This window comes from Hirundo rustica, chromosome 1, assembly GCF_015227805.2.
Source record: "Hirundo rustica isolate bHirRus1 chromosome 1, bHirRus1.pri.v3, whole genome shotgun sequence".
NCBI lineage: Eukaryota > Metazoa > Chordata > Aves > Passeriformes > Hirundinidae > Hirundo > Hirundo rustica.
Window position 1 is genome coordinate 91,454,140 of NC_053450.1, and position 21,787 is coordinate 91,475,926.

General features: G+C 40.5%; 2 protein-coding genes across 5 annotated transcripts in view; one reads left to right on the forward strand and one right to left on the reverse strand.

Annotated features, from left to right (window-relative positions):
• DTNBP1 (dystrobrevin binding protein 1) overlaps positions 1 to 14,733 on the forward strand; it is a 63,946-nt gene extending 49,213 nt beyond the window's left edge. The window contains exons 8-10 of the mRNA XM_040079578.2: positions 9,292 to 9,447; positions 11,302 to 11,445; positions 13,839 to 14,733. Coding sequence (XP_039935512.1) covers positions 9,292 to 9,447; positions 11,302 to 11,445; positions 13,839 to 14,086 — 548 coding nt within the window. The 3' untranslated portion in view covers positions 14,087 to 14,733. The remainder of the gene's footprint in view (positions 1 to 9,291; positions 9,448 to 11,301; positions 11,446 to 13,838) is intronic.
• A 1,065-nt stretch (positions 14,734 to 15,798) lies between these two features.
• Positions 15,799 to 21,787, reverse strand: part of JARID2 (jumonji and AT-rich interaction domain containing 2) — a 210,759-nt gene continuing 204,770 nt past the window's right edge. For 3 of the 4 annotated variants that reach the window (XM_040079569.1, XM_058422368.1, XM_040079561.2), the window contains exons 16-18: positions 19,613 to 19,796; positions 18,105 to 18,212; positions 15,799 to 17,375 (exon numbers count right to left, since the gene is read on the reverse strand). In XM_040079569.1, the coding sequence (XP_039935503.1) occupies positions 17,199 to 17,375; positions 18,105 to 18,212; positions 19,613 to 19,796 (469 nt within the window). In that variant the 3' untranslated portion in view covers positions 15,799 to 17,198. Of the gene's footprint in view, positions 17,376 to 18,104; positions 18,213 to 19,612; positions 21,134 to 21,787 lie in introns of those variants that run through there. The other variant, XM_058422371.1, reaches the window with a different exon arrangement.

A 21,787-nucleotide genomic window follows, 5' to 3' on the forward strand; every position in this document is an offset into this window, starting at 1 on the left:
TTGACTTTGCCAGCATTGATGCACTGGTTTAGTCTGGTTGTCTTTAAAGACAAAGCAGGGTAAAACGCGCGTGTCAGAGGAAAAATTTGAAAACTACTGTATGTTGAGACCTGATGGCTTCCCTTATTAGTAGCAAATGTTGGCTACTACCTGAAATCCTGTGAGATTTAGAGTGTGAGCCATTCCTCAGGGTTGAACAAAAGAAGAAAATAAAGCCAGCCATACACTTTCCTGTCCTGGTTTACAGACTGTGAAGAAGGAAGGGTTTTGGTTTTCTTCCCATGTGCCCATGTTATATGGTTTGCTCCTCAGGGTTTGTCCTTAAATCCTTTAGAAAGCAGACAGATATGTCAAAGTTGCAGAAACTGTTCTGAAATGGCAGTAAAAATACGGAAGGGCTCTGACACTGTAGATAAAGATGTTCTTTAGTCTACCTTCAGTGTTGCAAGTTTGAAAAGTTTGGAAGATGGCACAGAAATAAGTCAGCAAGCCAGTGGGAACAGATCATCTTTCAAGACTTTTTTTTTCCACTTCAAAAGATTTATCTCAAATATTCTTCGAGTTTATTGAGAGAATTTTATTCTTTTAATTGACCTATTTAATGACAGCTAATATTTTGCAAGTTGGAAGTTCTGCCAGGGCTGCTTTTTTTGTTATTTCTGAGCTCTAGACCATTTAATATTCTGTAAAAAATGAAGAAGCAAGTGAAATGGGTGTGAGTATATGAAAACTAGATGCATGGGAGAAAGCTTAAAAGGTTTCATTAAAAATTTAAAACTCAATGTCCTTTCTTTAGAGCTAACACGCTGAATATTGCCTTACCTCTGAATCACAGCCCATGTGCTAACTAAACTGTTTTTCACATTTTAATTTTAAAGATAAAAAGGTTCAGTGGAAAAATCACGCCGTGTATATTTCTTCACTTTGTGTCAGATGCCCTGTTTTTTGCTATATAATGCCTTTCCATAGCAGAAAATGAGGCATTTTAACTGTGAAAATATAGTCATATATTCTGAAAATATAGCTTTATGTGCAGCCAGATTGTTCTATTTGAAATATAGTACATTTTTTGTTTTGGTTGTCTTCCTTTTATTGTGCGTATATAATTGTTACTGTCCAATTGAATTTAAAAGCAACCCATTAATTGAAAAACACTTTTATAAGAGACTGTTGTAACGTAGCTTGCAGAGATCTGTCTTACAGTATTATAAATGTATGGAAAAGACATGCCATTGCTAATGTTGCAAATCGGCTTTACTAGCAAATAGCACTGGTACGTTTTCCTTTTTTAAAAAAGAATGATGGCATCTTTGCTTTGACTTTAGAATAAATATTCATTTTTAAAATAATCTGGTCTGTCATAACTTATACTCTGTGCATAATGAATATGGAGGACTGCATGTAATTTAAAATTCCTCAGCTGGTAACACATCTCAGCTGTTAGTAAATCAGTCCTCTCGTGTTTGGATGTTCATGGATGTGGGTTTGTTAGAGGGAATGCTATTTCAGATATTGTTTCACTAATGATATCAGACAAAAGTGTTTGCTCATCACTAGGATATCTAAAGAAAATCTGTAGTGTGATTCATTTGGGACATTAACCAAACAGTGTAGAACTGGACTAGATTTGTAATCTAGTGATTCTTTTTCTAAGAAACAAGCTTATCATTAATTGCATGAATGAATACCATTTTTTTTTCTTGCATTGGAGAAATTCTTCTGACAGAAATTGCATAGGAAATAGACTGAGTTGTCAAGAAATAAATATTTCAAGTATGTTGTGTATGCTACTGATACAATGATTGGCTTAGGGTCTTTTAAAAATATTTCTACATGTGAATTTTTCGCATAAACAAAAAGGGTTCTTCTACCTGTGGGAGTGTTATTTCACTGGTAGTTCTGCAGTTCGGACTATTGAATATTTAGTTTTAGTTTGTAGATATGCTCATCTGTTAATTAGCTTAAAATAGAAAGGAAGTGATTTCCAAGTCCAGGGGAGGCCACCAAGATTAGAGGGATGGAGCACCTCCCCTACTAGGAAGGATAGATAGAATTGGGGTTGTTCAGCTTGGAAAAGAAAAGGCCTTTGGGATGACCTAATTGTGGCCTTCCAGTACCCGGAGGGAGCCTACAGGAAAGACGAGGTGAGAAAGATGAGGAATGGCTTTTTACAAGAGCATGTTGTAATGACAGAACAAGGGGCAGTGGATTCCAACTGAAAGAGAGTAGGTTTAGATTTGATCTAAGGGAAAAATTCTTTACTGCAGGGGTGGTGAGACACTGGAACAGGTTTCCCAGGGAAGTTGCAAATGGCTGTTCCTTGGAAGCGTTCAAGGTCAGGTTGGATGGAGCTCTGAGTAATCTGGTCTAGTGGAAGGTCATGGCAGAGGGTTGGAACAAGATAATGTCTGAGGTCCCTTCCACCTCAATTCATTCTGTGATTCTGTGATGTTTCTGTGATCTGTTACCAAATAAAGTCTACATAATAAATATAGAAAGCTTTACCAAGCATGTCAAAAAAATCAATTTCTCTTTCAACTAGTTATGTGATTGTCTTGTAAAAGGTAGATTTTTCCTTTTTCCTTTTTTTGTTTTGTTTAGTTCAGTTTTGTTTCCTGTTCTGATTTAGCAGTTATTGGCCGTGTTAACCTAAGACTTGTATTAAAGTATGTCTTCCAAAAAGCAAAAATCCCTCCTCAGATCTAAAACATTTCACTGTCAGTGTAAAGTGGATGAGGTTAGACTGAACTGTAGTGAGACTATAAATCTTGAGCTCGTTCATTTTGGCTCTGAAGGCCTCTAGGACTGTTTGACAGGATCTACACCTTGCTCTGAAGAGGGAGGTAGAAATTGCATGTTCAGACATAAAGCTGTTTATTCTGAAAGCTGTTTATGGAGTGAAACCCTTTTTTTGTTTTAGTTATTAGGAAAGAAGGCAAAAATTGTTTTGCTTTGAATTTTGAGGCAAGATTTAGTTCAGCACTGAACAGTTCTGTGTGTCTGAAATGGTTACAGTTTGGGCGAGGAGTAGTTCCACTGCAGCAGGAGTTTGGAGTTGGGTGTTATTCTTAAGGACAAGTAAAAGCTGATACCTGCCAGCTGATTTGCCATGTCGTGGAACCCGTGTTTCCAACCTGTGCACAGCGTGTTGTGACAGCAGAACAGTATCTCATCATTAATTTACGTGTCTGCACATGCACATAATTTGATCTAGAAGGCAAATAGCTCACAGCTGCACAGAGGTTAAGGCTGGCACTATTCTTGTGGTAGCAGAAGCTACTTGCCTGTCTCTGAAAACCTTCTAATTCCAAAGCAAGAGTGGTTATCTTTTTGGAATGGAAAATAGTCATTAAATTGTTCGATGGATCAATCTGTACTCGGACAATGGGGTGTTATTAATCTTATTTGGGACAGTTTCATGGACCTTTGGAAACATGGATAGAATTCTGCAGTGCTGTGGTTTGTATTTTAAGTACTTTGGGTTTAGATTTGCTATCAATTAGTTTTTCCATTTGAAAATTAGTATTTTTGAGGTAAGGCTGAAAAAACAGTAATTGGAGAACATATGCATTAAATACTGCATTTCATGACAGAATTGTGCTGAATCATTTGAGCTGTTTTCAGGTACCATTTCTATAATAGTAGAATTTCTCAACCGTGTGTGAATTTTAAAGCCAGATCGTCCTCATAAATAAACTTAAATGTACTGAAGGTACATGTGACTGCGCTAAGGAGGTTCATCTTAATGTTATCCTTCTTCCCTTTCAAGTCACTTTTTCTTCTCTTTCAGTTGGGTAGGAATCTGACTAAAGGATAAATCTAATTAAAGGGAGGTGGAAGGCCCTCTTGCTAACAGAGCCTGTGCTTTTGTAAGCTGAGGATGGCTTGTGGTACTCACATCCCACCAAAGTCACGGTGCTGAATTCTGTCTTCTAGAAAGACACATATTGTCATTGAACACCAGTGACCATAAAGGACATTGAACCAGAAAAATGGGAGGTGGTGGATTGCAGGTTTGTTAAGCCAGGAGTAGTTGGGCATGTGCCTGAAGGAGAGAATCCCCCTCCAAAGCTTTTGCTGTAACATTTCCATGCTTTGCATGACATGAAGTAAGTGTGGAAAAACCTCACCCTTAATCTGCTGTAGAACAGTATATCTGTGGTGATTTTGACTGTAGTTAAAAAGAATTAAAACAATTCTAAAGTCATTTCTGCTTACCACATTTGCAGGCATAAAAATGTATCTGCTCTTATTTTTTTTTAAAAAAATTGCAAATAGACAAATGCAGTCAGGTTTTGGGAAATTTAGTGACAAATGAACGGGGCAAAAAGCATTTTTGCTGTTTCTGAGCTATAGCAAATCTAGTTCTAAAATGACAATCCATTATGATGCTATGGGCTACCTTGCAGAGCAGTCCCCTCAGCCTGGTGTATTTTTAATCACAAATGTGATTTTTTTTTTTTTTTAAAAATCTTCGATATATTTACATTTTTAGAACCCAATTTGCGCATTTGCTCTTTGTTGGAGCATATTTTTAGCGTCTCTTAACTATGATGATTTCCTGGTACCCAGATAAATTTTGGAGCTCTGTGGAAATCTTTTCCCAAGCTGTTTCCTGTCACATTGGTCGGAAGCTGCCTCTTCCTCCAGGTGCTGCATTAGTAGCTGGAATCCTGGCATAGACAGGCACCTATTTTCTGTGGTTTGGTCTGATATTTATTTAAACTTATACTTTGTATTCAAAGGATTTCAAGTAAGCCTTTTGGTTTGGTTTGGTTTTTTGTTTTTGTTTGAAGAGAATTTTTATGGTCAGCCAACTTGTTGAAACTATGTGCTGGGAAATGTTAAAAATAATCTCTCTGCACTGGTAAAACCTCTGCTTTTCTTCTTGACTAGATTGTGGGCTACTTGGAATTTTCATATTCTGATGCAATCTATAAAAACCCTAGTTAGATATCATCAAGGAGTACGTACAGTCATTTTTAATGACTGATTTTTTGGATAATCTTAATTTTAGTAAAACATTTCTTCATCAAAGTGCAGGCTTGTGAGAGTTGGCAGACAGTAAATCTCATTTGGAGCAGTGAAATCCTGACTTCGCGTTCTGGTGAATCAAGACTTAATTTTTTTGATTGCAATTATTTTAATATATCTTTAGTAAAAACAAATTGCTTTGTAAAGTGACTGTTAAATAAGAGTTTGAAAACACCTAGGACTTGTAGTTTTCACTTGTTTTCCTTTCGTTCTTCTGTGGAAGAAAGACTATGTGCGCCTAGATCACTTATTTTACTTTTTTCCCCCCGAGTTTTGCCAACACGCTCTCCCCACCTGTCAGCAAACTATGGTGCAAGAGTGCTCTGCACATCCTCCCTTATAGTATCAACGTGCATTCCAAATTCTATCAAGAATAATTTAAACATTTTTGAGGAAAACTGCATTGTTTGAAGCACTCCCCGGTGTCTTGACTTGCTTTGATATTTTTAGTTGAAAAGGTCTGTAATGAGGCAGTTTGCAGTAAAAGTTGCTAAGTCATAATGCGCTTGAAAAGCTGCTTGGCTGTCTGCCTTCCATTGTCTGCTTTTATGATTTTATTCTTCTGATTTTTGAAGGATTTTGGTTGTTCAGTGGGTAGTAGCCGTCCTACTGGTAGGTTTTGACAATCTCACACGGTGTTCCCGCAGCCAGGTGATGATGTTACAGTGTGGATGGATGGGCAGCAAGGCAGTGACAGCCTGGCTGGGAGGGTGGTGCTTTGTGGGTCATTCCCTGCCTTGGGGCTAGGACAAGAAGCCGCAGCCCTGTCCTGGAGGAGGAGATGGAGGGCTCTGGCACCGAGTTTGGAGATGACCCCGGCTCCATGGAAAAGCCCTGGGGGTCCGGTGGGCAGCAAGCCGGGTGCCAGCCTGCAGCACATCTGGCAGCAGGGAAGGGCACAGCACCCTGGGCCGTATGAACGGGAATGTGGCCAGGAGTTCAAGGGGAGGGTATCCTCTACCCAGTGTGTCTTCAGGCTGTGTCCAGTTTCAAGCTCTCCCAGCACAGGAGGAACATCAAAAACCAGCAGTGAGTTCAGTGAAGGGCTGCTTGAAACTTTGATATCTGTAGCAAAAGCAAAACACCTGAAAAAAATGTGTGCATGCATTTTATGGTCTGGTTGGATGAGTCTGCAAAAAGCAAATGAACTGTAGAGGGAGGGAAAAGGGGCATTTTTTTGTGTTCTCGGTGTCTTTCTCTCTTTAGTCCAGATGCATTTATGGGTTCTACTTCACATGAGATATAAAGTAACATAATAAATTAATTGAAGGGAAGTAACCTGGTTGTGTATGAAAGCACCTAAAAGACATCAATTGCAACAACTTGCCATCTTTCATTTTGGGTCTAAGGGATGTGCTAGCCATGTAAACAGTCAGTGTGTTCAGTTCTGATATTTTTTAAAAATTTCTTTTTCAGTCATTCTTTCAACTTATTTGGGAAATCTGCTGTAAAAAACGTTTTCGATTAAAGCATAAAATAGTCACTTTGTTGGCTGGATAGAAACCTCAGGTACTGTGGCAGTTTTAATTTGTAGGAAGTGTCAGCCAGGCCTAGGAGTGGTATCAGGAAGTGGTGTCCTCTACACTTGAGGTGTGTAGTTACCATCTATTGTCATTTGTTCTTTGCAGTATGGATTCTCCTGGTGTCTGGGTCAAACACTGAAGATATGGGGCAGGGGAGTCAGGCTGTGGGTCGTGCCCTGTGGCGAACAGGGTGAGCCATGGGGCTGCTCCTGGACGTGGTGCCTCAGCCCTCAAGTGTTCATTCTTTTAGAAAAAAATTGCCTACTTTTAGTGTCTGTTGTCTTAAAAGTCATTGCTGGTGGGGAATTAGTCATCTTTTATTTGGGTTATTGTGGCGACTCCGGTATGTCCACATCTAATTATGCACTAGCATTTTCTGTGTAGTCTTTTTTGTTTGTTTGTTTTCTGTGCACGGCAGTGTGATAGAGAAATAGGTGCCACTGCTAATTGAAAAGTACAATTTTAGGGTGAAGGGAAACATACAGTAGTATTTTAGGTGTGCCAAGTTTCAGTTTGCATCCTGGGAGGAATTCTTATCAGCAGTGTATGATGGCATATCTTTTTTCTTTCTTGGAAAAACTTTGGTTCTGTCTCTATTCAGTGCTTTATAAACTGCACTTGGCTTAGGGAAAATGTAATTTTGAATAGCTCTGTGAAAGAAACAATACACCTGTTTTCTTTGGTTTCATGCTTGACTGTTGGCTTCACCTCCCTTCCTTAGCATTTCTGACAACAAACAGAAACCTAAATGCAGCAGTTTGGTTTTGCTTTGGTTTTGCAAGTACCTCTTATTACACCTGGCAGGGTGTGAAATTGTGCAGCAAGGTTCTAGATGTTAACTCTCTGTCTAACTCTGGAGAACAAGTCCATGACAGCTCCTCAGGTCACATATTTACAGTTTCCTGTGGAACATGCCAGCACAGCAGGCAGCTGTTGCCATTCAGCTCTGGCCAGTTACAATTTCAACGGTTTACAGGACATTTTAGGCAAAAGTTAAGAACAAAGAGCTCAATGTCAAGAAAGAGGTTGTATCAGTCTCATGTCACTCAGATGCCATCTCTGTTTTGGGGTTAAAAATATCCCAAATTACCAATCTACAGTGCAAAACCGTCAGAATATATTATGAGAGAGACAGAAAATTCCCATCGTCAGTGAGAGCTGCTGGCTTTTATTATTACAATTGAATAGCATTTCTGCATCATAGACAATGTTATTAGTAATTGCTCATCATCCAGGACTGTGGTGAAGGAGTTGCTCCAGGGGACACAGAGTCATTGTACACCACAGTGTAATTGATAATAAAGACATGTTGCCTTCGGGGAAGAATCTTTCCTTTTTATACACCGATGTTTTACTTCTGAAATCTCCTGTAAGGAAGAGATTTCTGCTTATTTACTGATGTTTTAATGAGTGTCTGGTGTGTCAGTCCAGTTTCGTGGCTTTTTTTGGCATCTAGCACAGTTCAGTTGCTTCTGTGTATGATCTGTGACCTTGATGCAGGCAACAGTGAATTAACTGCTCTCTGATGTTTTGCCTGGTTTAATAAAACATGTTCTGCATTTGTGCATTAATCTCCATAATAGTAAATGCTTTTAATGAATGTCCATGTTGTAGAATATCATTAACATAACATTTTTCCTGAAAGACTGACACTATGCTTGTCCTAGAAAACCTTATGCTTCTTTAGCATTTATCCATGTGGATGCCATATTCCAGCTGTGTCTGTCTGGCGTCTGAAAACTTGGATATTTTTCACCCAGTGGTATTTGTTGGAGCTTTCCCTAATGGGCAGAACGGAACAGACCAGCAGCCCTTCTCGCCACCCCCGTCCCTTCCATCAGTAGCTCAGCTGGAAAATTCCTTTTTTATTGTAAAGCAGAGTGCTCATGAGACCAGAAAAGTGAACAGAGAACTCTGGGAAAAGGGTTCCAGGTTATATATTCCTCCTAGAAAGCGATTTTTCTGAAGTATATTTTAACAATCTGGCTGCAGTCAGTACTGCAATAGCAGTTACATCTTTTTATTCTAGAAGGTGTTATTCTGCAATAAACAGCACAGTTCATTTCTCCTCTGTCCAGTGTAGAGCAAAACAGAGGGGAAGGAGTTCATCTTGTGATACTCTAACATTTGCTAATTCTGTCTAACATTTCCTTTGCTGCACCTACATGTAGGATTCTTCAAGGAATTTTTCCATCCTATCTGGAGGCTGGCAAAGCCAGAATCTTAGGCAGACGTGTGTGTACACACGTGTTATGTATGTGCATTTATATGTATGTACATGGAAGTACATACATATATATCTTGCCACTTGCATTGTGGTGGAAATGTGCAGCAGTGTTCAAATGAAGAGTGTTGCTTTTGTGTGCATTGGGTGCATATGACTGCAGAAGCATCATTACCTGAGTGTTTTTGGCAGAATTCTGAAGTCTCAGTTGTTGATGGACAGTGCTCTCAGATGTTCCTGTTTATACAGCTCATGAAATTTGCATCTTGCCTCAAGATAAATAGATATGACATCACTTTAATGTGAAGGTTGTGCTGCCTAATGTGGTTTTCCTATCCTGGTTTAAAATACAGTTGCAAAGCACAGAGACCTCCTTTTATTACAGGCTGTGTTAACAGCCTGTAGTAACAGTCTGTCAGAATTTATTGAACTGGTTCTGTAGGTTTTAAGTGCTGAGAGTGGAGGGGATATACCTGCAATATTTGATTTGTCTGTTTGTTTTATGCTCAGCTGAACTTGATGCTGAACATGCACAGAAAGTTTTGGACATGGAGCACACCCAGCAGATGAAGCTAAAGGAGCGCCAGAAGTTCTTTGAAGAAGCCTTCCAGCAGGACATGGAGCAATACCTTTCCACAGGATACTTGCAGATAGCAGAGAGGAGAGGCAAGTTGTAAAATACCTTTTGTACAAATCCCCAGCTTGGAGAGCATTGTTGAGCAGGCAGAGCCAGCAGTGCTTACAGAGGAAGCACAGCAAAACTGTCCCAAGTTCTTCCTCAGTAGAACTGGAACTTCAGATAAGCCTTTTTAAACAAACTTTGTCTCCCAGGGGTACTGGATACCTTACAGTACCAATCAGGCTCTGCTCCTTGTCTGAGGAATTGCAGAGCACTGAACTACATCTGGAAGAGCATTTTTCCCTGCAGCTGGAGTGCATCTATGTAAAAATATGGATGGAGGCAGCTGCTTTGACCACTGGAGTTCCAAAGCCTGCAGTTGTCATTTGGCAAGAGGATGCCTCAGAAAACTTTGCAAAGCGCAGAGGAAAGCTCAATGTAGCATTTCCAAGCACTTCCCAGGTGGCAGCTATTCCCACTGGGTGTGATCAGGACACAGGAGGTCACATGAAGTGCTCTCCTTATTATAAAATGGCACAAGCCTGGCATCTCTGGACTGGTTAGAGCACAAGAATGCCAGACGTTACAGGGAATTCTGTGTGGGAGGTTTCCATCTGTTAGGCCAAAATACAGGGATTGTTGGACCAGTAAGGAAGTTAGTGGGAAATTATGCATTCGTGTGGCAGGAAAAAATGTAGATATTCTGTCCCTGCTCCAAGTGCAGTTCTGCTATCATTTGTAATGTCAGAGCACGGAATACAATCCAAGGTTTCCATTTCTCTGCATGAGTGCTATAAATACTCATCTGCAAGATGCTCTGCATGGGTGGCTGAGGAGAGGTGGGATATGTAAATCTAAATCCACAGTCAGGGCAGGAACTGAGTTTGAGTCTCCTGCTTTCTGTAATATTCTGTTTTCTAGACTAAAAGTGGACATTGTCATGGGCTGGTACTGGATATGCAGCTCTGTTAGAGTGTTAGGCTGCCTAACATTTGGAACGTCAGCTTTTTAGGATAATGTGGAACCCAAGTGTACCAAAGAAACTCTTTTAACGAAAAATTTGGACCTTCAGTACATGTAAAACTGCAGGACTGTAGCATATTTGAAAAAATAAATCCCCCAGTCAAATTACAGAATTTCATCTCACTTCACCTATGAAGGCTTTCAATAATGTAATTGTTAAATTTAGAAGAACAAGTGAACTGTTCATTGTAATAATTTGATATTATGCAGCAGCTGGACTTAAATATGAGTGGCCCTGAACTTGTTTCCTGTTTGCATGTTTTACTGTTCAAGGAAGAAGCTGCTCATCCAAGTATTTACTTCCCTTGCAAGTTGTCAGTACTGTATTGAGAGTAATAAGTAATTTGCTTGAGTAATTAATAATGTGAAATACCCATGCTGAGAGAAGATACTGGGCATGAGCCTGGGTTTTACAGTAATTTCTTAGATTAAGTGAGAGAAGAACAGCTGCTTTCTGTTAACATTAATCCTGGTTTCTGAATTTTTACATCCCTTGTATATTGACATTTAGTGACTGTGTGCTTAAATGTGTTTGTTTTTCTCTAAAAAGACTTTTGCTTGAGAAAATTGAAAAGGAGAGTTCCGAAATAGAAAGTTTCAATCTTTGCATCCGAGTCCCATCTCAGCTTATTTCTGAGAAGGTTATTGCTATAAATACTGCTGCTAAAAATGTTTTGGTTTACAAAAGCAGTAATGGATGTTAGTTTCACAACAAAGATTGCACAGAGTACTCTTGGATTTGGGCTGAGGTTGCTGCTGAGCAGCTCCTGTGGGTGGGCTCCTTCCACGCCTAAGTCTAATTGTTGCTGATGCAGACAATTACAGCAGCCTCTGGAGCCTTGGTGGGTAATAACCTCATTGCGCTGTTTCTCCTGCAGAACCCATTGGAAGTATGTCTTCCATGGAGGTGAATGTGGACATGCTGGAGCAGATGGACCTAATGGACATGTCTGACCAGGAAGCACTGGACGTCTTTTTAAACTCAGGAAGCGAAGACAATAATGTGCTGTCTCCCATGCTGGGTATGGTACTTGTAGTGACAGCCTGCTCAGAGACAGTGATAAACCACCAGAACTGCTCTCATTTGTAATGGGTGCTGTTATCTCATAAAACACCACACTTGATGCAGATTGAATGTTCTTCATTAGTGCTTCTCAAAACATTAACATTTAGTTGCCGTACAAAGGAGTTGCTGCAAAACTATGTGATATTTCTAGACAATCTAATTTTTCTTACTGCTGTTCCCTGCTGTATTTCATCACAACCTGGGTAGGTGATGTGTTACATACTGGCTTGAGGGGCATTTATCCAATGTAGAGTTAATAGAGGACATTTTGACAAACGTCAACAGCATGCTTGCAGTAATTAGGCTTTTATTTTTAATGCTGATGCTTAGAATTTGTCCAGAATGTTGCTTGTCAAACTTGGACCAGTTGTATAATGCAAGATCTTCAGTGAGAGATACTGAGAGACAAGGTTCAACCCAGCAGTTTACATATACACTGAGAATTAGTGTCTCAGTACTGGATCTTTCTGCCATGGAAGTGTATTCCTAATTAAAAACTTAAGTGCTAAAATGCCTTTTCTCAAAAGAGCTGAAACGATTTTTCTTGTGGGAGATGATGAAGCTCCTTTAAAGGTCCTTTTGATTTCTTCTGAAAATAGATTGAAATATTTTTTATGGAAGTACTTACAGTACTCCCTATGTGAAAGTGATTAACACCTGCTGTGAACATGAAAAAAATGTTACTTGTGGTAAACGCTCAAGGCACACTTGACTACTAAAGGTTTAGGGTTTTGTGTTTCATTGCAAAAACTGAATTGAGATGGGTGGTTTTGGATAGGCATCCACTTTGTGCATTATTAAAGCTGATGATCATTTGAGCTTGCCAGCAATTGCAGAATCTAGAACTGTTTTCCCCTTGCTGGCTGTTTGGCAGATGTTGTACTATGAAGCTTTGTGTCTTAACAGCAAACAGTCTCAGTTGGATTATTTAAGGAAGTGTGGTAACCACTTTTTTAACTAAGTAGGTAAATGCATTAGCTTTTGGAAAAAACCCTACATTTTTAATGTAAATTTTAATCTAAATATTACGGCATATACGTACAATGTCTGTATGTGGTCATACACTGCAATATAATGTACCTGTGCTGTAACAATGTTCCAGCACTGCAACCTTACTGCAGTGTAAGTCTCAGGAATCTTGATCTGGTGGTTCCAGACATTTTATTTCCCTCTGATTAAGGAATTTTTGAAATTGCTTTAAGAACCTGGCATCCTAGTATCAAACCAGATATGCAATAGCCTTCATTCTCAGAAAAATGAGATGGCTTAGAGGTAACTCTTCATTTTGCTGTCAGTGGAGAACTGGGTTATCAGGGCAAGGTTTGTTTCACAATTGAGCCAAACACCACAAAATACAGGTAAGTTATTAAAGTAACTGGTAAAAAATGAGAATCAGCTCAAGACACTGAAATGTTTCCAAATTTACCTTGCTATAAACATTGCCAACTTTTGGACATTGGTTTTGCAACATTTCATGACAGTAAGTTAAACTGCAAAACTGGGTTCGCTCTATCACTCCTGAAAACTCCTCTGTGTGTTGTGTAAATTGATTTAATGCATGCTGGTGTACACCACGAGGCAGGCTCTCTAAAATTTATAGTGTTAAAATGTAAGTCAGGTATTTGAGGAGCAGGCATAGACAATGTGGTTTGAATTGCTCTGCAAACAGTCTGAGCAGTGATAAGGTGTAGCTCATACCCATCAGACCCTCCTGAAAAACTTAAAAATTTAAGAGAATTTTCTCACTGAAGTTACTCACCAGCTGACGTTGGATGCTCTGATCATGGAGAAACAGTTGTTAGGTAAAGGAGAGAAGGAAAAAAGGGCTTTCTTTGGCAGATCATGTAGTTTGGATGTTTTCTCCTTTTAACTTTTTTGCTGTTAGGAACTGTCCGGGGAAGAGGATCTAATTTTGAAACCTGAACTCTCAAACTGCAAGAAAACGCTGTTACACTGAACTTGGTTATGAGTCTTTTTTGCACAGGATAGGGAGGAAGCAGTCTTAAAATCCCACTCGTGTGCACTTGAGCTTTGGTATAGCTCTACCAAAGGATTGCTTTCATGCTGAATTGAATTTGTTTTGATTTTGCATCTTCATTTTTAGTCAAAACTGGTAATGGCTGTTACTGCCTCCTTCCTAGTTGTTTGGTTTTAAATTTCCAGTTTTCGTACTTCTGTTACACTGAGTATATTGGGGGATTTTCTTCTTGGTGTCTTGCAACAGAAGGAAAACAACCTGAAAGTGACTCCCTAACCAGTGCTGAGCTGGTATTAATGCATTGACTTCTCAACCCCCTTGCTGAGCCAGAGCTTGACTGTTGCTGATGTTGTTGTTTTCCCAACTCTCAGGACCTGACTCCAGCAGCTACGTGAATGAGATCAGTCTCCAGGTGCCAAGCCAGTCCGAGTTACGGCAGAAACTCTGTTCTCTGTCCTCGACCTGCACCGACTCTGCCAGCCAGGATGCGAGCGAAGGAGAGTCCCCCGTTGTTCAGTCTGACGAAGAGGAGGTTCAAGTGGACACTGCCCTTGCTGCTGTAACTGAGAGAAAGGGTGCCTCGGATGGCAGTGATGAAAGTGACTCTCAAACTATTTGAATCTTAAAAATCATATCCTTTAAGAATGACTTCTGAATGAATGAACACATGAATGAAGAGCTTGCCTGTGTAACAATCTGCTAACCAAGCATAACAGCCAGATCTTTTTACTTAGTAATACTGCCTTTTTACAAAATTGCCAGTCAGGTGGAGGTTGGTTTTTAAAGAAAAAATTATGCCTAAAGCACACACACTTTAACAGTAGTCTTGGGGCTCAGGGGAGCAGTAAAACTGTTGTATATACTATGTATAAGAAAATTTAAGGGGAAAGGTAGAAACTTTGACCACTAACCTTTAAATGGCTGATTGGAAGTACTTAAGAGTTGATGTGTAATATTGAACCCAAATTGTTCTTTGCATGTTTTCAGCTGCTGCAACTGAAGATTTAGGATCCAAACCAAAAGGAAAAGTTATTTTCTACTCTTTACTACCTACTGTCTGCCTCCTGCCTTTGTCTACTAACGCAGCAATGTCTACTGTTCTCACACTTCTTATTCAGGACCAACTTAGTTATAGGTGTTAAGGAAAAAATAACGTGAGGAGGAGGAGAGATGCATATGGAAATGTTGCACTCCTTGTGGAGCAGGTATCTTAGCTTTGTGTACTTAACTCCTCTTTCGAGATAAAATAAAGAATTTCTATCCCAACCATGTCTTTTACTTGATTACCCAGGTATTTTATCTATGACAAGTGAACAGGAGCCTAACTCAGGAAAAAAAAAAAAAATGGTTATTAGAAGCACCAGTGTAACGTGTTTTTCCATGGTAACATCTATTTTGCTACACTAGGGAGATAAGCCAGAATTAATTAAGTGCAGGTATTTTAGAAACCTCAGGACCTATAGGCATCATCTCATTCCCATTTTTTCTGCAGTCACTTTTCTCTCTGAACTTGAAGTCTGACCATGTCTAACACCTATTGCTTGTCAAGTCTCATGCTCTGTTTTCAGGGATCTCCTCTCCTTTGAGAATGCTCCTGGCTCCTGCTCTTCTGCACTGAGGGAAGGAAATGTTATCAGAAGCAGCGTAAGTAAAAGGATGAGCTGGGATGTAGATCCCCTCCAACGATCTGCCCTGACAAAGCCAGTGGCTGGGAACAAGGTATCTCCTTGCTGCTTGCCAGCTGGGCGGTGGCCACTTTGGTTAAGGATTCTCCTGTTAGCTGACAGTGTGCACGTGCTGACCCCTGTCTGGGAAATGAAGGCTGGAGGCTCCTTGCCTACAAATAGAGATTTACTATTCGACAAGGCAGCTTGAAAGAAAGTTGAAAGGAATTTATCTTGAAGGAGCTTCCTTTACTCTCTTGCTTTCCAGAAGACAGACAAATGTCCAAAAAAGTTTTGTTTTTTTTATTAAACCTTGTAGTACAAACCTGGAAAGTAAACAAAAAACTGGCAATAAACAACATGAAGTCTTTCCTTACAAGGAAAGAGAGCAGAGCAGCGCTAATAAATTAAATGTCAAACTGTAAGCCATAGTCAGAAGTTTACTGTCAAGAGGGAAAAGTACACAGCAAGGCCATAAAAACCAGACAACCACATTTGAAAACACTTGACTCTGTTTATGTATTGTTAAATATTCCAAAACAGTTCAGTCTTCTGCAACAACAACCAACAAATTGTATTATAGGACTTTCCTGACAGTCACCACTGGCAAGCTCAGTGCAATATGGGTAGCTACGGTATTGTTGAATTCAATTACGAAACAAAACAGTTTGTGAAAACATTTTCCCTTTTTTATTCCACACATACTGTACACACAACCAGAAAAGGGCAACAGCTACTCCATTATTATTTTTTGTTGTTGTTCAGTGATGTAAGCAGCACTTATAAATGTTACAAGAAAAACCCTGTAAGCATCCAATCCAACCGATGAAGAAAGTGAAACGTAAGGCTTTTCTTCATCTTGTCTCTTTGCCATCCCTCCCCCCACCCCAAGAAAAGGCTCAAGTATTTAAAAAAATTTACAGGCATATGTACAAAAGGTGTGATTTTTTTTTTGTTACAACATGAAGAGAAAAAATAGACAAGATGAAAGCAAATGCATTTTCACATTCAAAAGAAATATGCAGACTTGCTAGTGGCTCTAAATGTGATCATATAATGAAACAAATTCAAAACAAAAATTAATGCTTGACTGTGTAAAGGTGTGAAAAACAGCAGTGGAATGGAAATGGAATGTTAGAAAGATTGCACGTCTATGACAAAAGAAGCACTTATGGCTTCAATCACTTTTTTTCTTTTTTTCTTTATTTTTTTTTAAAGGATGCTATTGAAGGGTTTTTGATAAAGTAGCCAACAGCACCAAAAAATAACAGAATGGATTTCCTAATGAAATCAGGCACAGTTTTCCCTCACGTAACTCCTCAAGGCAGGCAGTCTTTTTTCCTCCTTTTTTTTTTTTTCTTTTTTTTCTTTTCTTTCTTTTTTTTTTTTTTTTTTTTTTTTTAAGTTTTTATTTTTCCCCCTCAAAACAGATGCATAGTGATGTGCTGGTAAAAGAGAACATACTCCAAATCTCCTCCTTTTGCCTACAGTTAGGAAACAAAGTCCATCTTCAGCTGCCATAACCTCCCAAAGAAAGTGTATATTCTCCAATTTAAAAAATTACAAAACTCATCTTGCTGTGACAGAATAAAAGACAGCCAAAGTAAAGCAATTTCTTTCAAGTTTTTGTCTCCTATCCCTTTTCTCTCTAGAAAAATCTGCTCACATGACTGGAGAACAAATTATAAAACACATCAAACTTTAACCTATTCAAAAAATGGGTTAAAAGCCTTTTTTCACAGTTACCAAAAAGGCTTTTTATTCTTTCAGCCATAGGGACAATACAAATTAATATTTTATCAGCCCCTTGCCGGTTTTAAAACAGTGAACATACGGCAGTTCAAAAAAATCAGACTGCTGTATCTATCTATCCTAGAGTACAAAAAAAAATTTTTTTTCAACAGTTTAATGCTAAAACAAAATTAGTTCTCTAAAATCAGAAGAAAATCTTCTTTAGAGCTAGTGCAAAGACAGCTTGTATTCTACAGCAAGTACTCCAAACTATGGTATAATAATTACAAAAAATATATATAAATTGACAAAATGAGAGTGTTGGCATCTTCGGGATTAACTTGAAGCACTTTTGGATGAACTGGAGGATGAAAGCCTGGATGATGGCACGTCCACTGTCGCTCTCTTACGAGGTCCTCTTTTTGGTGTAGGCTTGCTGATACAGTTCTCAATGCTGCCATTTTTACCAGATACTTTTCCACAGATTTGATTGACAAGACTGATTATTTGTTCCTGTTCAGAAAGCGGGAAAAACAAAACACAGATCAGCATCTGCTCTTTCTCCAGAGTCACTTAAACAGGACAGCAACGGAGTGCTCAGAAATGCTGAGAAGCCCATCTTAAAAAGCTGCTTGTACTCAGCGCTGCTCTCCAAGAGCTGACGTGCCATTTCTCCCACTGCTCTGCTGTTTACCTCTGGGGCCGAGTCCCCTCACAGGAAAAGAAATGGAGCCTCAGCCCACAACCCAGGCACAGTCCCAAATCTCCATCTTGAGTTCTGGGATTATTCATCATCACATCTGCTTGGAGCCATTACTGCACCTCTCATCTGCACGTGCTCTCCAAGTCTGCCCTAAAGGATGCTCATGCTGGACTGGAGTAAGTCTGCTGAACTTCCAGTTCCCAACAGAGGGAAGGTATGCTAAAGTGCAGAAGTTACCATAACATAACCAGTGAAAGCAAACCCTCATGTTCCATCCCAAAGCATTAACTGGCTTCTTATGTTCTGCAGCACATACTCATGCAATTTATACTTCAGGTTTCATCCGTGTCATCGTCTTCCCTTTGGTGTTTTTTTTTTTTACTTAAATCGCAATGAAGCACCTTCTTCCCGCATCAAAACCCAAGCCAAAACAAACCGCAAACCCAAGACCATTTTCCTGAGGCCTAAGCAGGACAAAGGCGAAGTTAAGTGTTCTCCCAAATGTTAGGTACACAGCCCTGGGGTGGTGTCACGCTCACCTCATCGTAGCGGTACATCATCTTCAGCCCCCGGCACGACTTCTGCTTCTCCACGTGCCGCAGGGCACACTCCAAGCAGAAGACAACGTTTTCATTCTCCTGTACAACCTACATAAAAGAGCAGAGGTGGGGGAAGGAACAAGTGCAGTTAAGCTCCAAACTCCACACAGTATTCAGTTATGGCCTAAATTACTACACCTGGATTTCACTGCAAGGCAGGGGAGGAGGTGTAAAGCACATTGTGAAATCATTCAGGACATGTCATAAGTAGAAAAAAATCATTTGAGTGCTAATGTTGGCCAATATATATAATTTTTAAAACCCTAAACAAAACCCCCCTCCCCCAATAGTAATGAGGGCTAAATCCAAACAGTATATGCATTTATTAGCATCTCCTATGCAGTCCTGAAGATCTCCTGTAAGGAGTAGTTTCCCATCACTTAAAATGCTGTTTTGAACAAGGATGTAATCAGCTTAGCCACAGTATTCCTCAACTACTGTCTTGTTCGGCAGAGGTCACATTTGTTCAGCTGGCTGCCTGCCAGGCCTGCACACTCATCTTGGAAGTCTAACAACCAAGTTGCTTCTTTTTGTCTCCAGCTACTGTTAAAGAGTGACACAGAAAAATCCTTCTCGTGATTAAACTTATTCCAGAGCAAATGGACCAGAATTAGGAGGTTCTGGTTAGTATTTTTTTTTTTTTTTTCAAATAAACTAATTTTAAAGTTACTTCAAACTAACGCTACTGAAAAAGTGACATGCATAAACTCAGCATATTTTTTCCTAGGGAAGGAAAGAGCTACATCTGGTTATATGCAGTTACATTTCATTTCCATTAAAAACCTAACACCTATAGCCAAAAAAAAAAAATTCCCAAAAGATGACAGAGAAGAAGAACTCCCAAATATGGACCCATATGCACTGCATTATGTTTATCTGAATACCTGTTCCTGGGATGAAATGGTATATAAGGTTGTGGGAGGGGCTTCTGGTATTTTTAATGGCATTGCTGTTTGTAGGTGTTCTGCATACAGCTCTAAGCCTGGAAATGTCACTGCCGTGGCCAGCACACCTTCAAAAGCCAGTAGGCAACTCCCCCTTGAAACAAAGTTTATGGACTATTTTTGGACAGGCTGGCAAACAGCTTGATGGATGGGATACATGTCCCCTGCAATTTGGCTTGCAGGGACATTGTCTCAGCATGGGCTGTGTGGCTGCATGCCTGAGGCTCATGGCGTGTGTCTGAGCTCATCCTGAGACCTGCTCTGCCACAGCTTACTGCTGCTGGCAACCTGCAGGTGTCTTTTGTTAGCCCTGCTAGTGCAGTGCAGACGGCTCATAGGTCTCTGAGGGCACTGGTTCATCCCTTCTGACAGGGTGGGAAGCAGCTGACACTGTTTGTCTTCTGTCATCACTGGCCAAGGCAGTAAATGCAACATGAACACCTCTGTCTCTTGCATGGAGTGCAGGGAGACAGTACCCCAGGAGTGGCAAAGGATTGTACCCACCATGGAAAGATAGCACAGGTGCTGGCAAATCTGACACCTCCTCTCTGACGTTTCTAACTGCAACCACTTTCGAGGCTTTTTCTTGCCATCCACGCCGGTGCTGCTGCTGTCGTGGCTGCCGTAGCGCGCCGAGGAGTGCAGACCGGCCTCGTACAGCTGCCGCCGCTGCCTCAGCTCGGTGTCCCTGTGAACAGGGGCACAATCAGACACTGGCACTGCCTCCAGCCACCACAGAGCCACACACAGTCACCCCTTTACCAAGCTCATCACTGAAAACTGAGATCCACACAGCAAAGCCCTGAGTGTTGTCGGAGGTTGGTGCCATTCCCTAAGCATGGCAGACGCAGCCAGCGCCTGGGAAACGCTGCCTAATGCCAAAAGCTATCTCAGGATTTTAACAGCGACCACTGTTATCAAGCCAATGGTTCTCAAACTGCTCCACAGAGAAGTGGGGACTGCCGAGGACTTCCTGGAGGTCGATGGTTGCTCGAGCCATGTGGAGAGTCGGAAGCTGTGGCTAACATGAATGTCATTCCTGAAGTTGCCAAAAGCCACCTTGAGGAAGAGGAGCCGTTGTTGTCAGGAGTAACAGCCCCTTCTTCAGGAGGCAGAGATGAACCAAGGTTCTGCTGCCATAAGGTGCTTCAGGCAGGAAAGGGGGAGCAGGGCAAGTGATTGTGCCAAAAGATGAAGATCTTGCTGTACACCCAGGGAAAAAGAAGGAGATGTCAATTAAGGACAATCACCAAGCCCTCCGGCCGCCCTTCACCCGCGGCATCTCTAAGGGGGACAGTACCTCCTGTGCTGAACTCTACAGCTTTAGGAGAGCAGGCTGGGTTGGAGCTGAGTGGAAGACAGCAAGTGTGGAGTGAGCCAAGCAGATGGAAGGGGAGGATAAAAAAGTGCACCACCAGACACAGCTGAAGATGAGTGGAGAGCCAAGCTAAGCAAATGGCACGGGCAAACTGAGCAACCAAGGCAGATCAGGAGAAGAGGCAGCAAGAGACACAACAAACAAGCAAAACAAAACAAAGGGAAAAAAATATGGTACAGTGTTCCACTTCAGATGGCTTTTTTTTTTTTCTTTTAGATTTTGTTGTTTGGGCTTTTGTTTCCTATAAGCAGCGGCAGGAAGGATCCATATCCTCCAGTGAATTCCGACCTATGCATAAGAACAAGTTTGAGAACCACTCTGATAAAGGTCGATGTAATGGTCTAAGAGCAAGCACCAACATTTTTTTGCCTTTAGTACTTGCAGACTTCCTCTTCAAGGGGAAAAAAAGGCACTTGAAAGTGGTTATTCCCACAGGGGAGACACTGCAGGTAGAGCAGTCAGCAAACCTCTTTGCATTTCTTTCTGAACACTAAACAACACATAGGTTGTTCTCCCCTTCAATATGTCACTGGAAATTTTCCAAATGAACATGCTAGTTAGTTAAATACAGTTTGTAGACTCCATTCATCAAAACTTTCTTGACATCTCGAGTATCAGTTGTCACAAACTTGAAAGATAGGTAGCAACTACATGGTAGGGAACAAAAGAGAAGATCATTACACAGGAAGCCAGGCAACATTGTATTTTCTCACCTATCTTAAGAGAAACCCTGAACACATGTCTTTAATACTGCAGAGAAAAAGGAGTGTGAAGCTTTTACTCTTTAAAACACTGGAGTTCTAATGCCAGATGCGTTACCGTGCATGCATAACTGCTCTCTTACTCGCTATTTAAAACCAAGACAACTTTCTGTAAACACAGGACCTTTTGCACCTGTAGTATAACAGTCTTGATACTGAAGACAAGGGTTCCTGGTGCAAAACCCACTACAGACATGGATTGACAGTGACTACTGATGCCAAGAGGTTGAAAAACTCAAGGAAGGTGTTTGACCACTTGGCACCACATAGTTCACATAATGCATCAGGAAATCTCAACTCTCAGCACCAAGAATTAACAAAATAAAAACCCAGTACAAATTGCAGTTTCAATTTTTTAAGGTTTCTAAAGTAGGGAATTCTTGGATTTAAGACATCCCAACTTGCTGTCACATCAGCTAAAGCCAAGGAAGCTGCTTCTTCCATGGGTGCCTGTCTTCAGGTACATCTGCTGGGCTTTTGCTTGGACAAGTAGGGGCAAGGTGTGTCTGAATGGGTTACTTACATCATCCACCTCTGGAG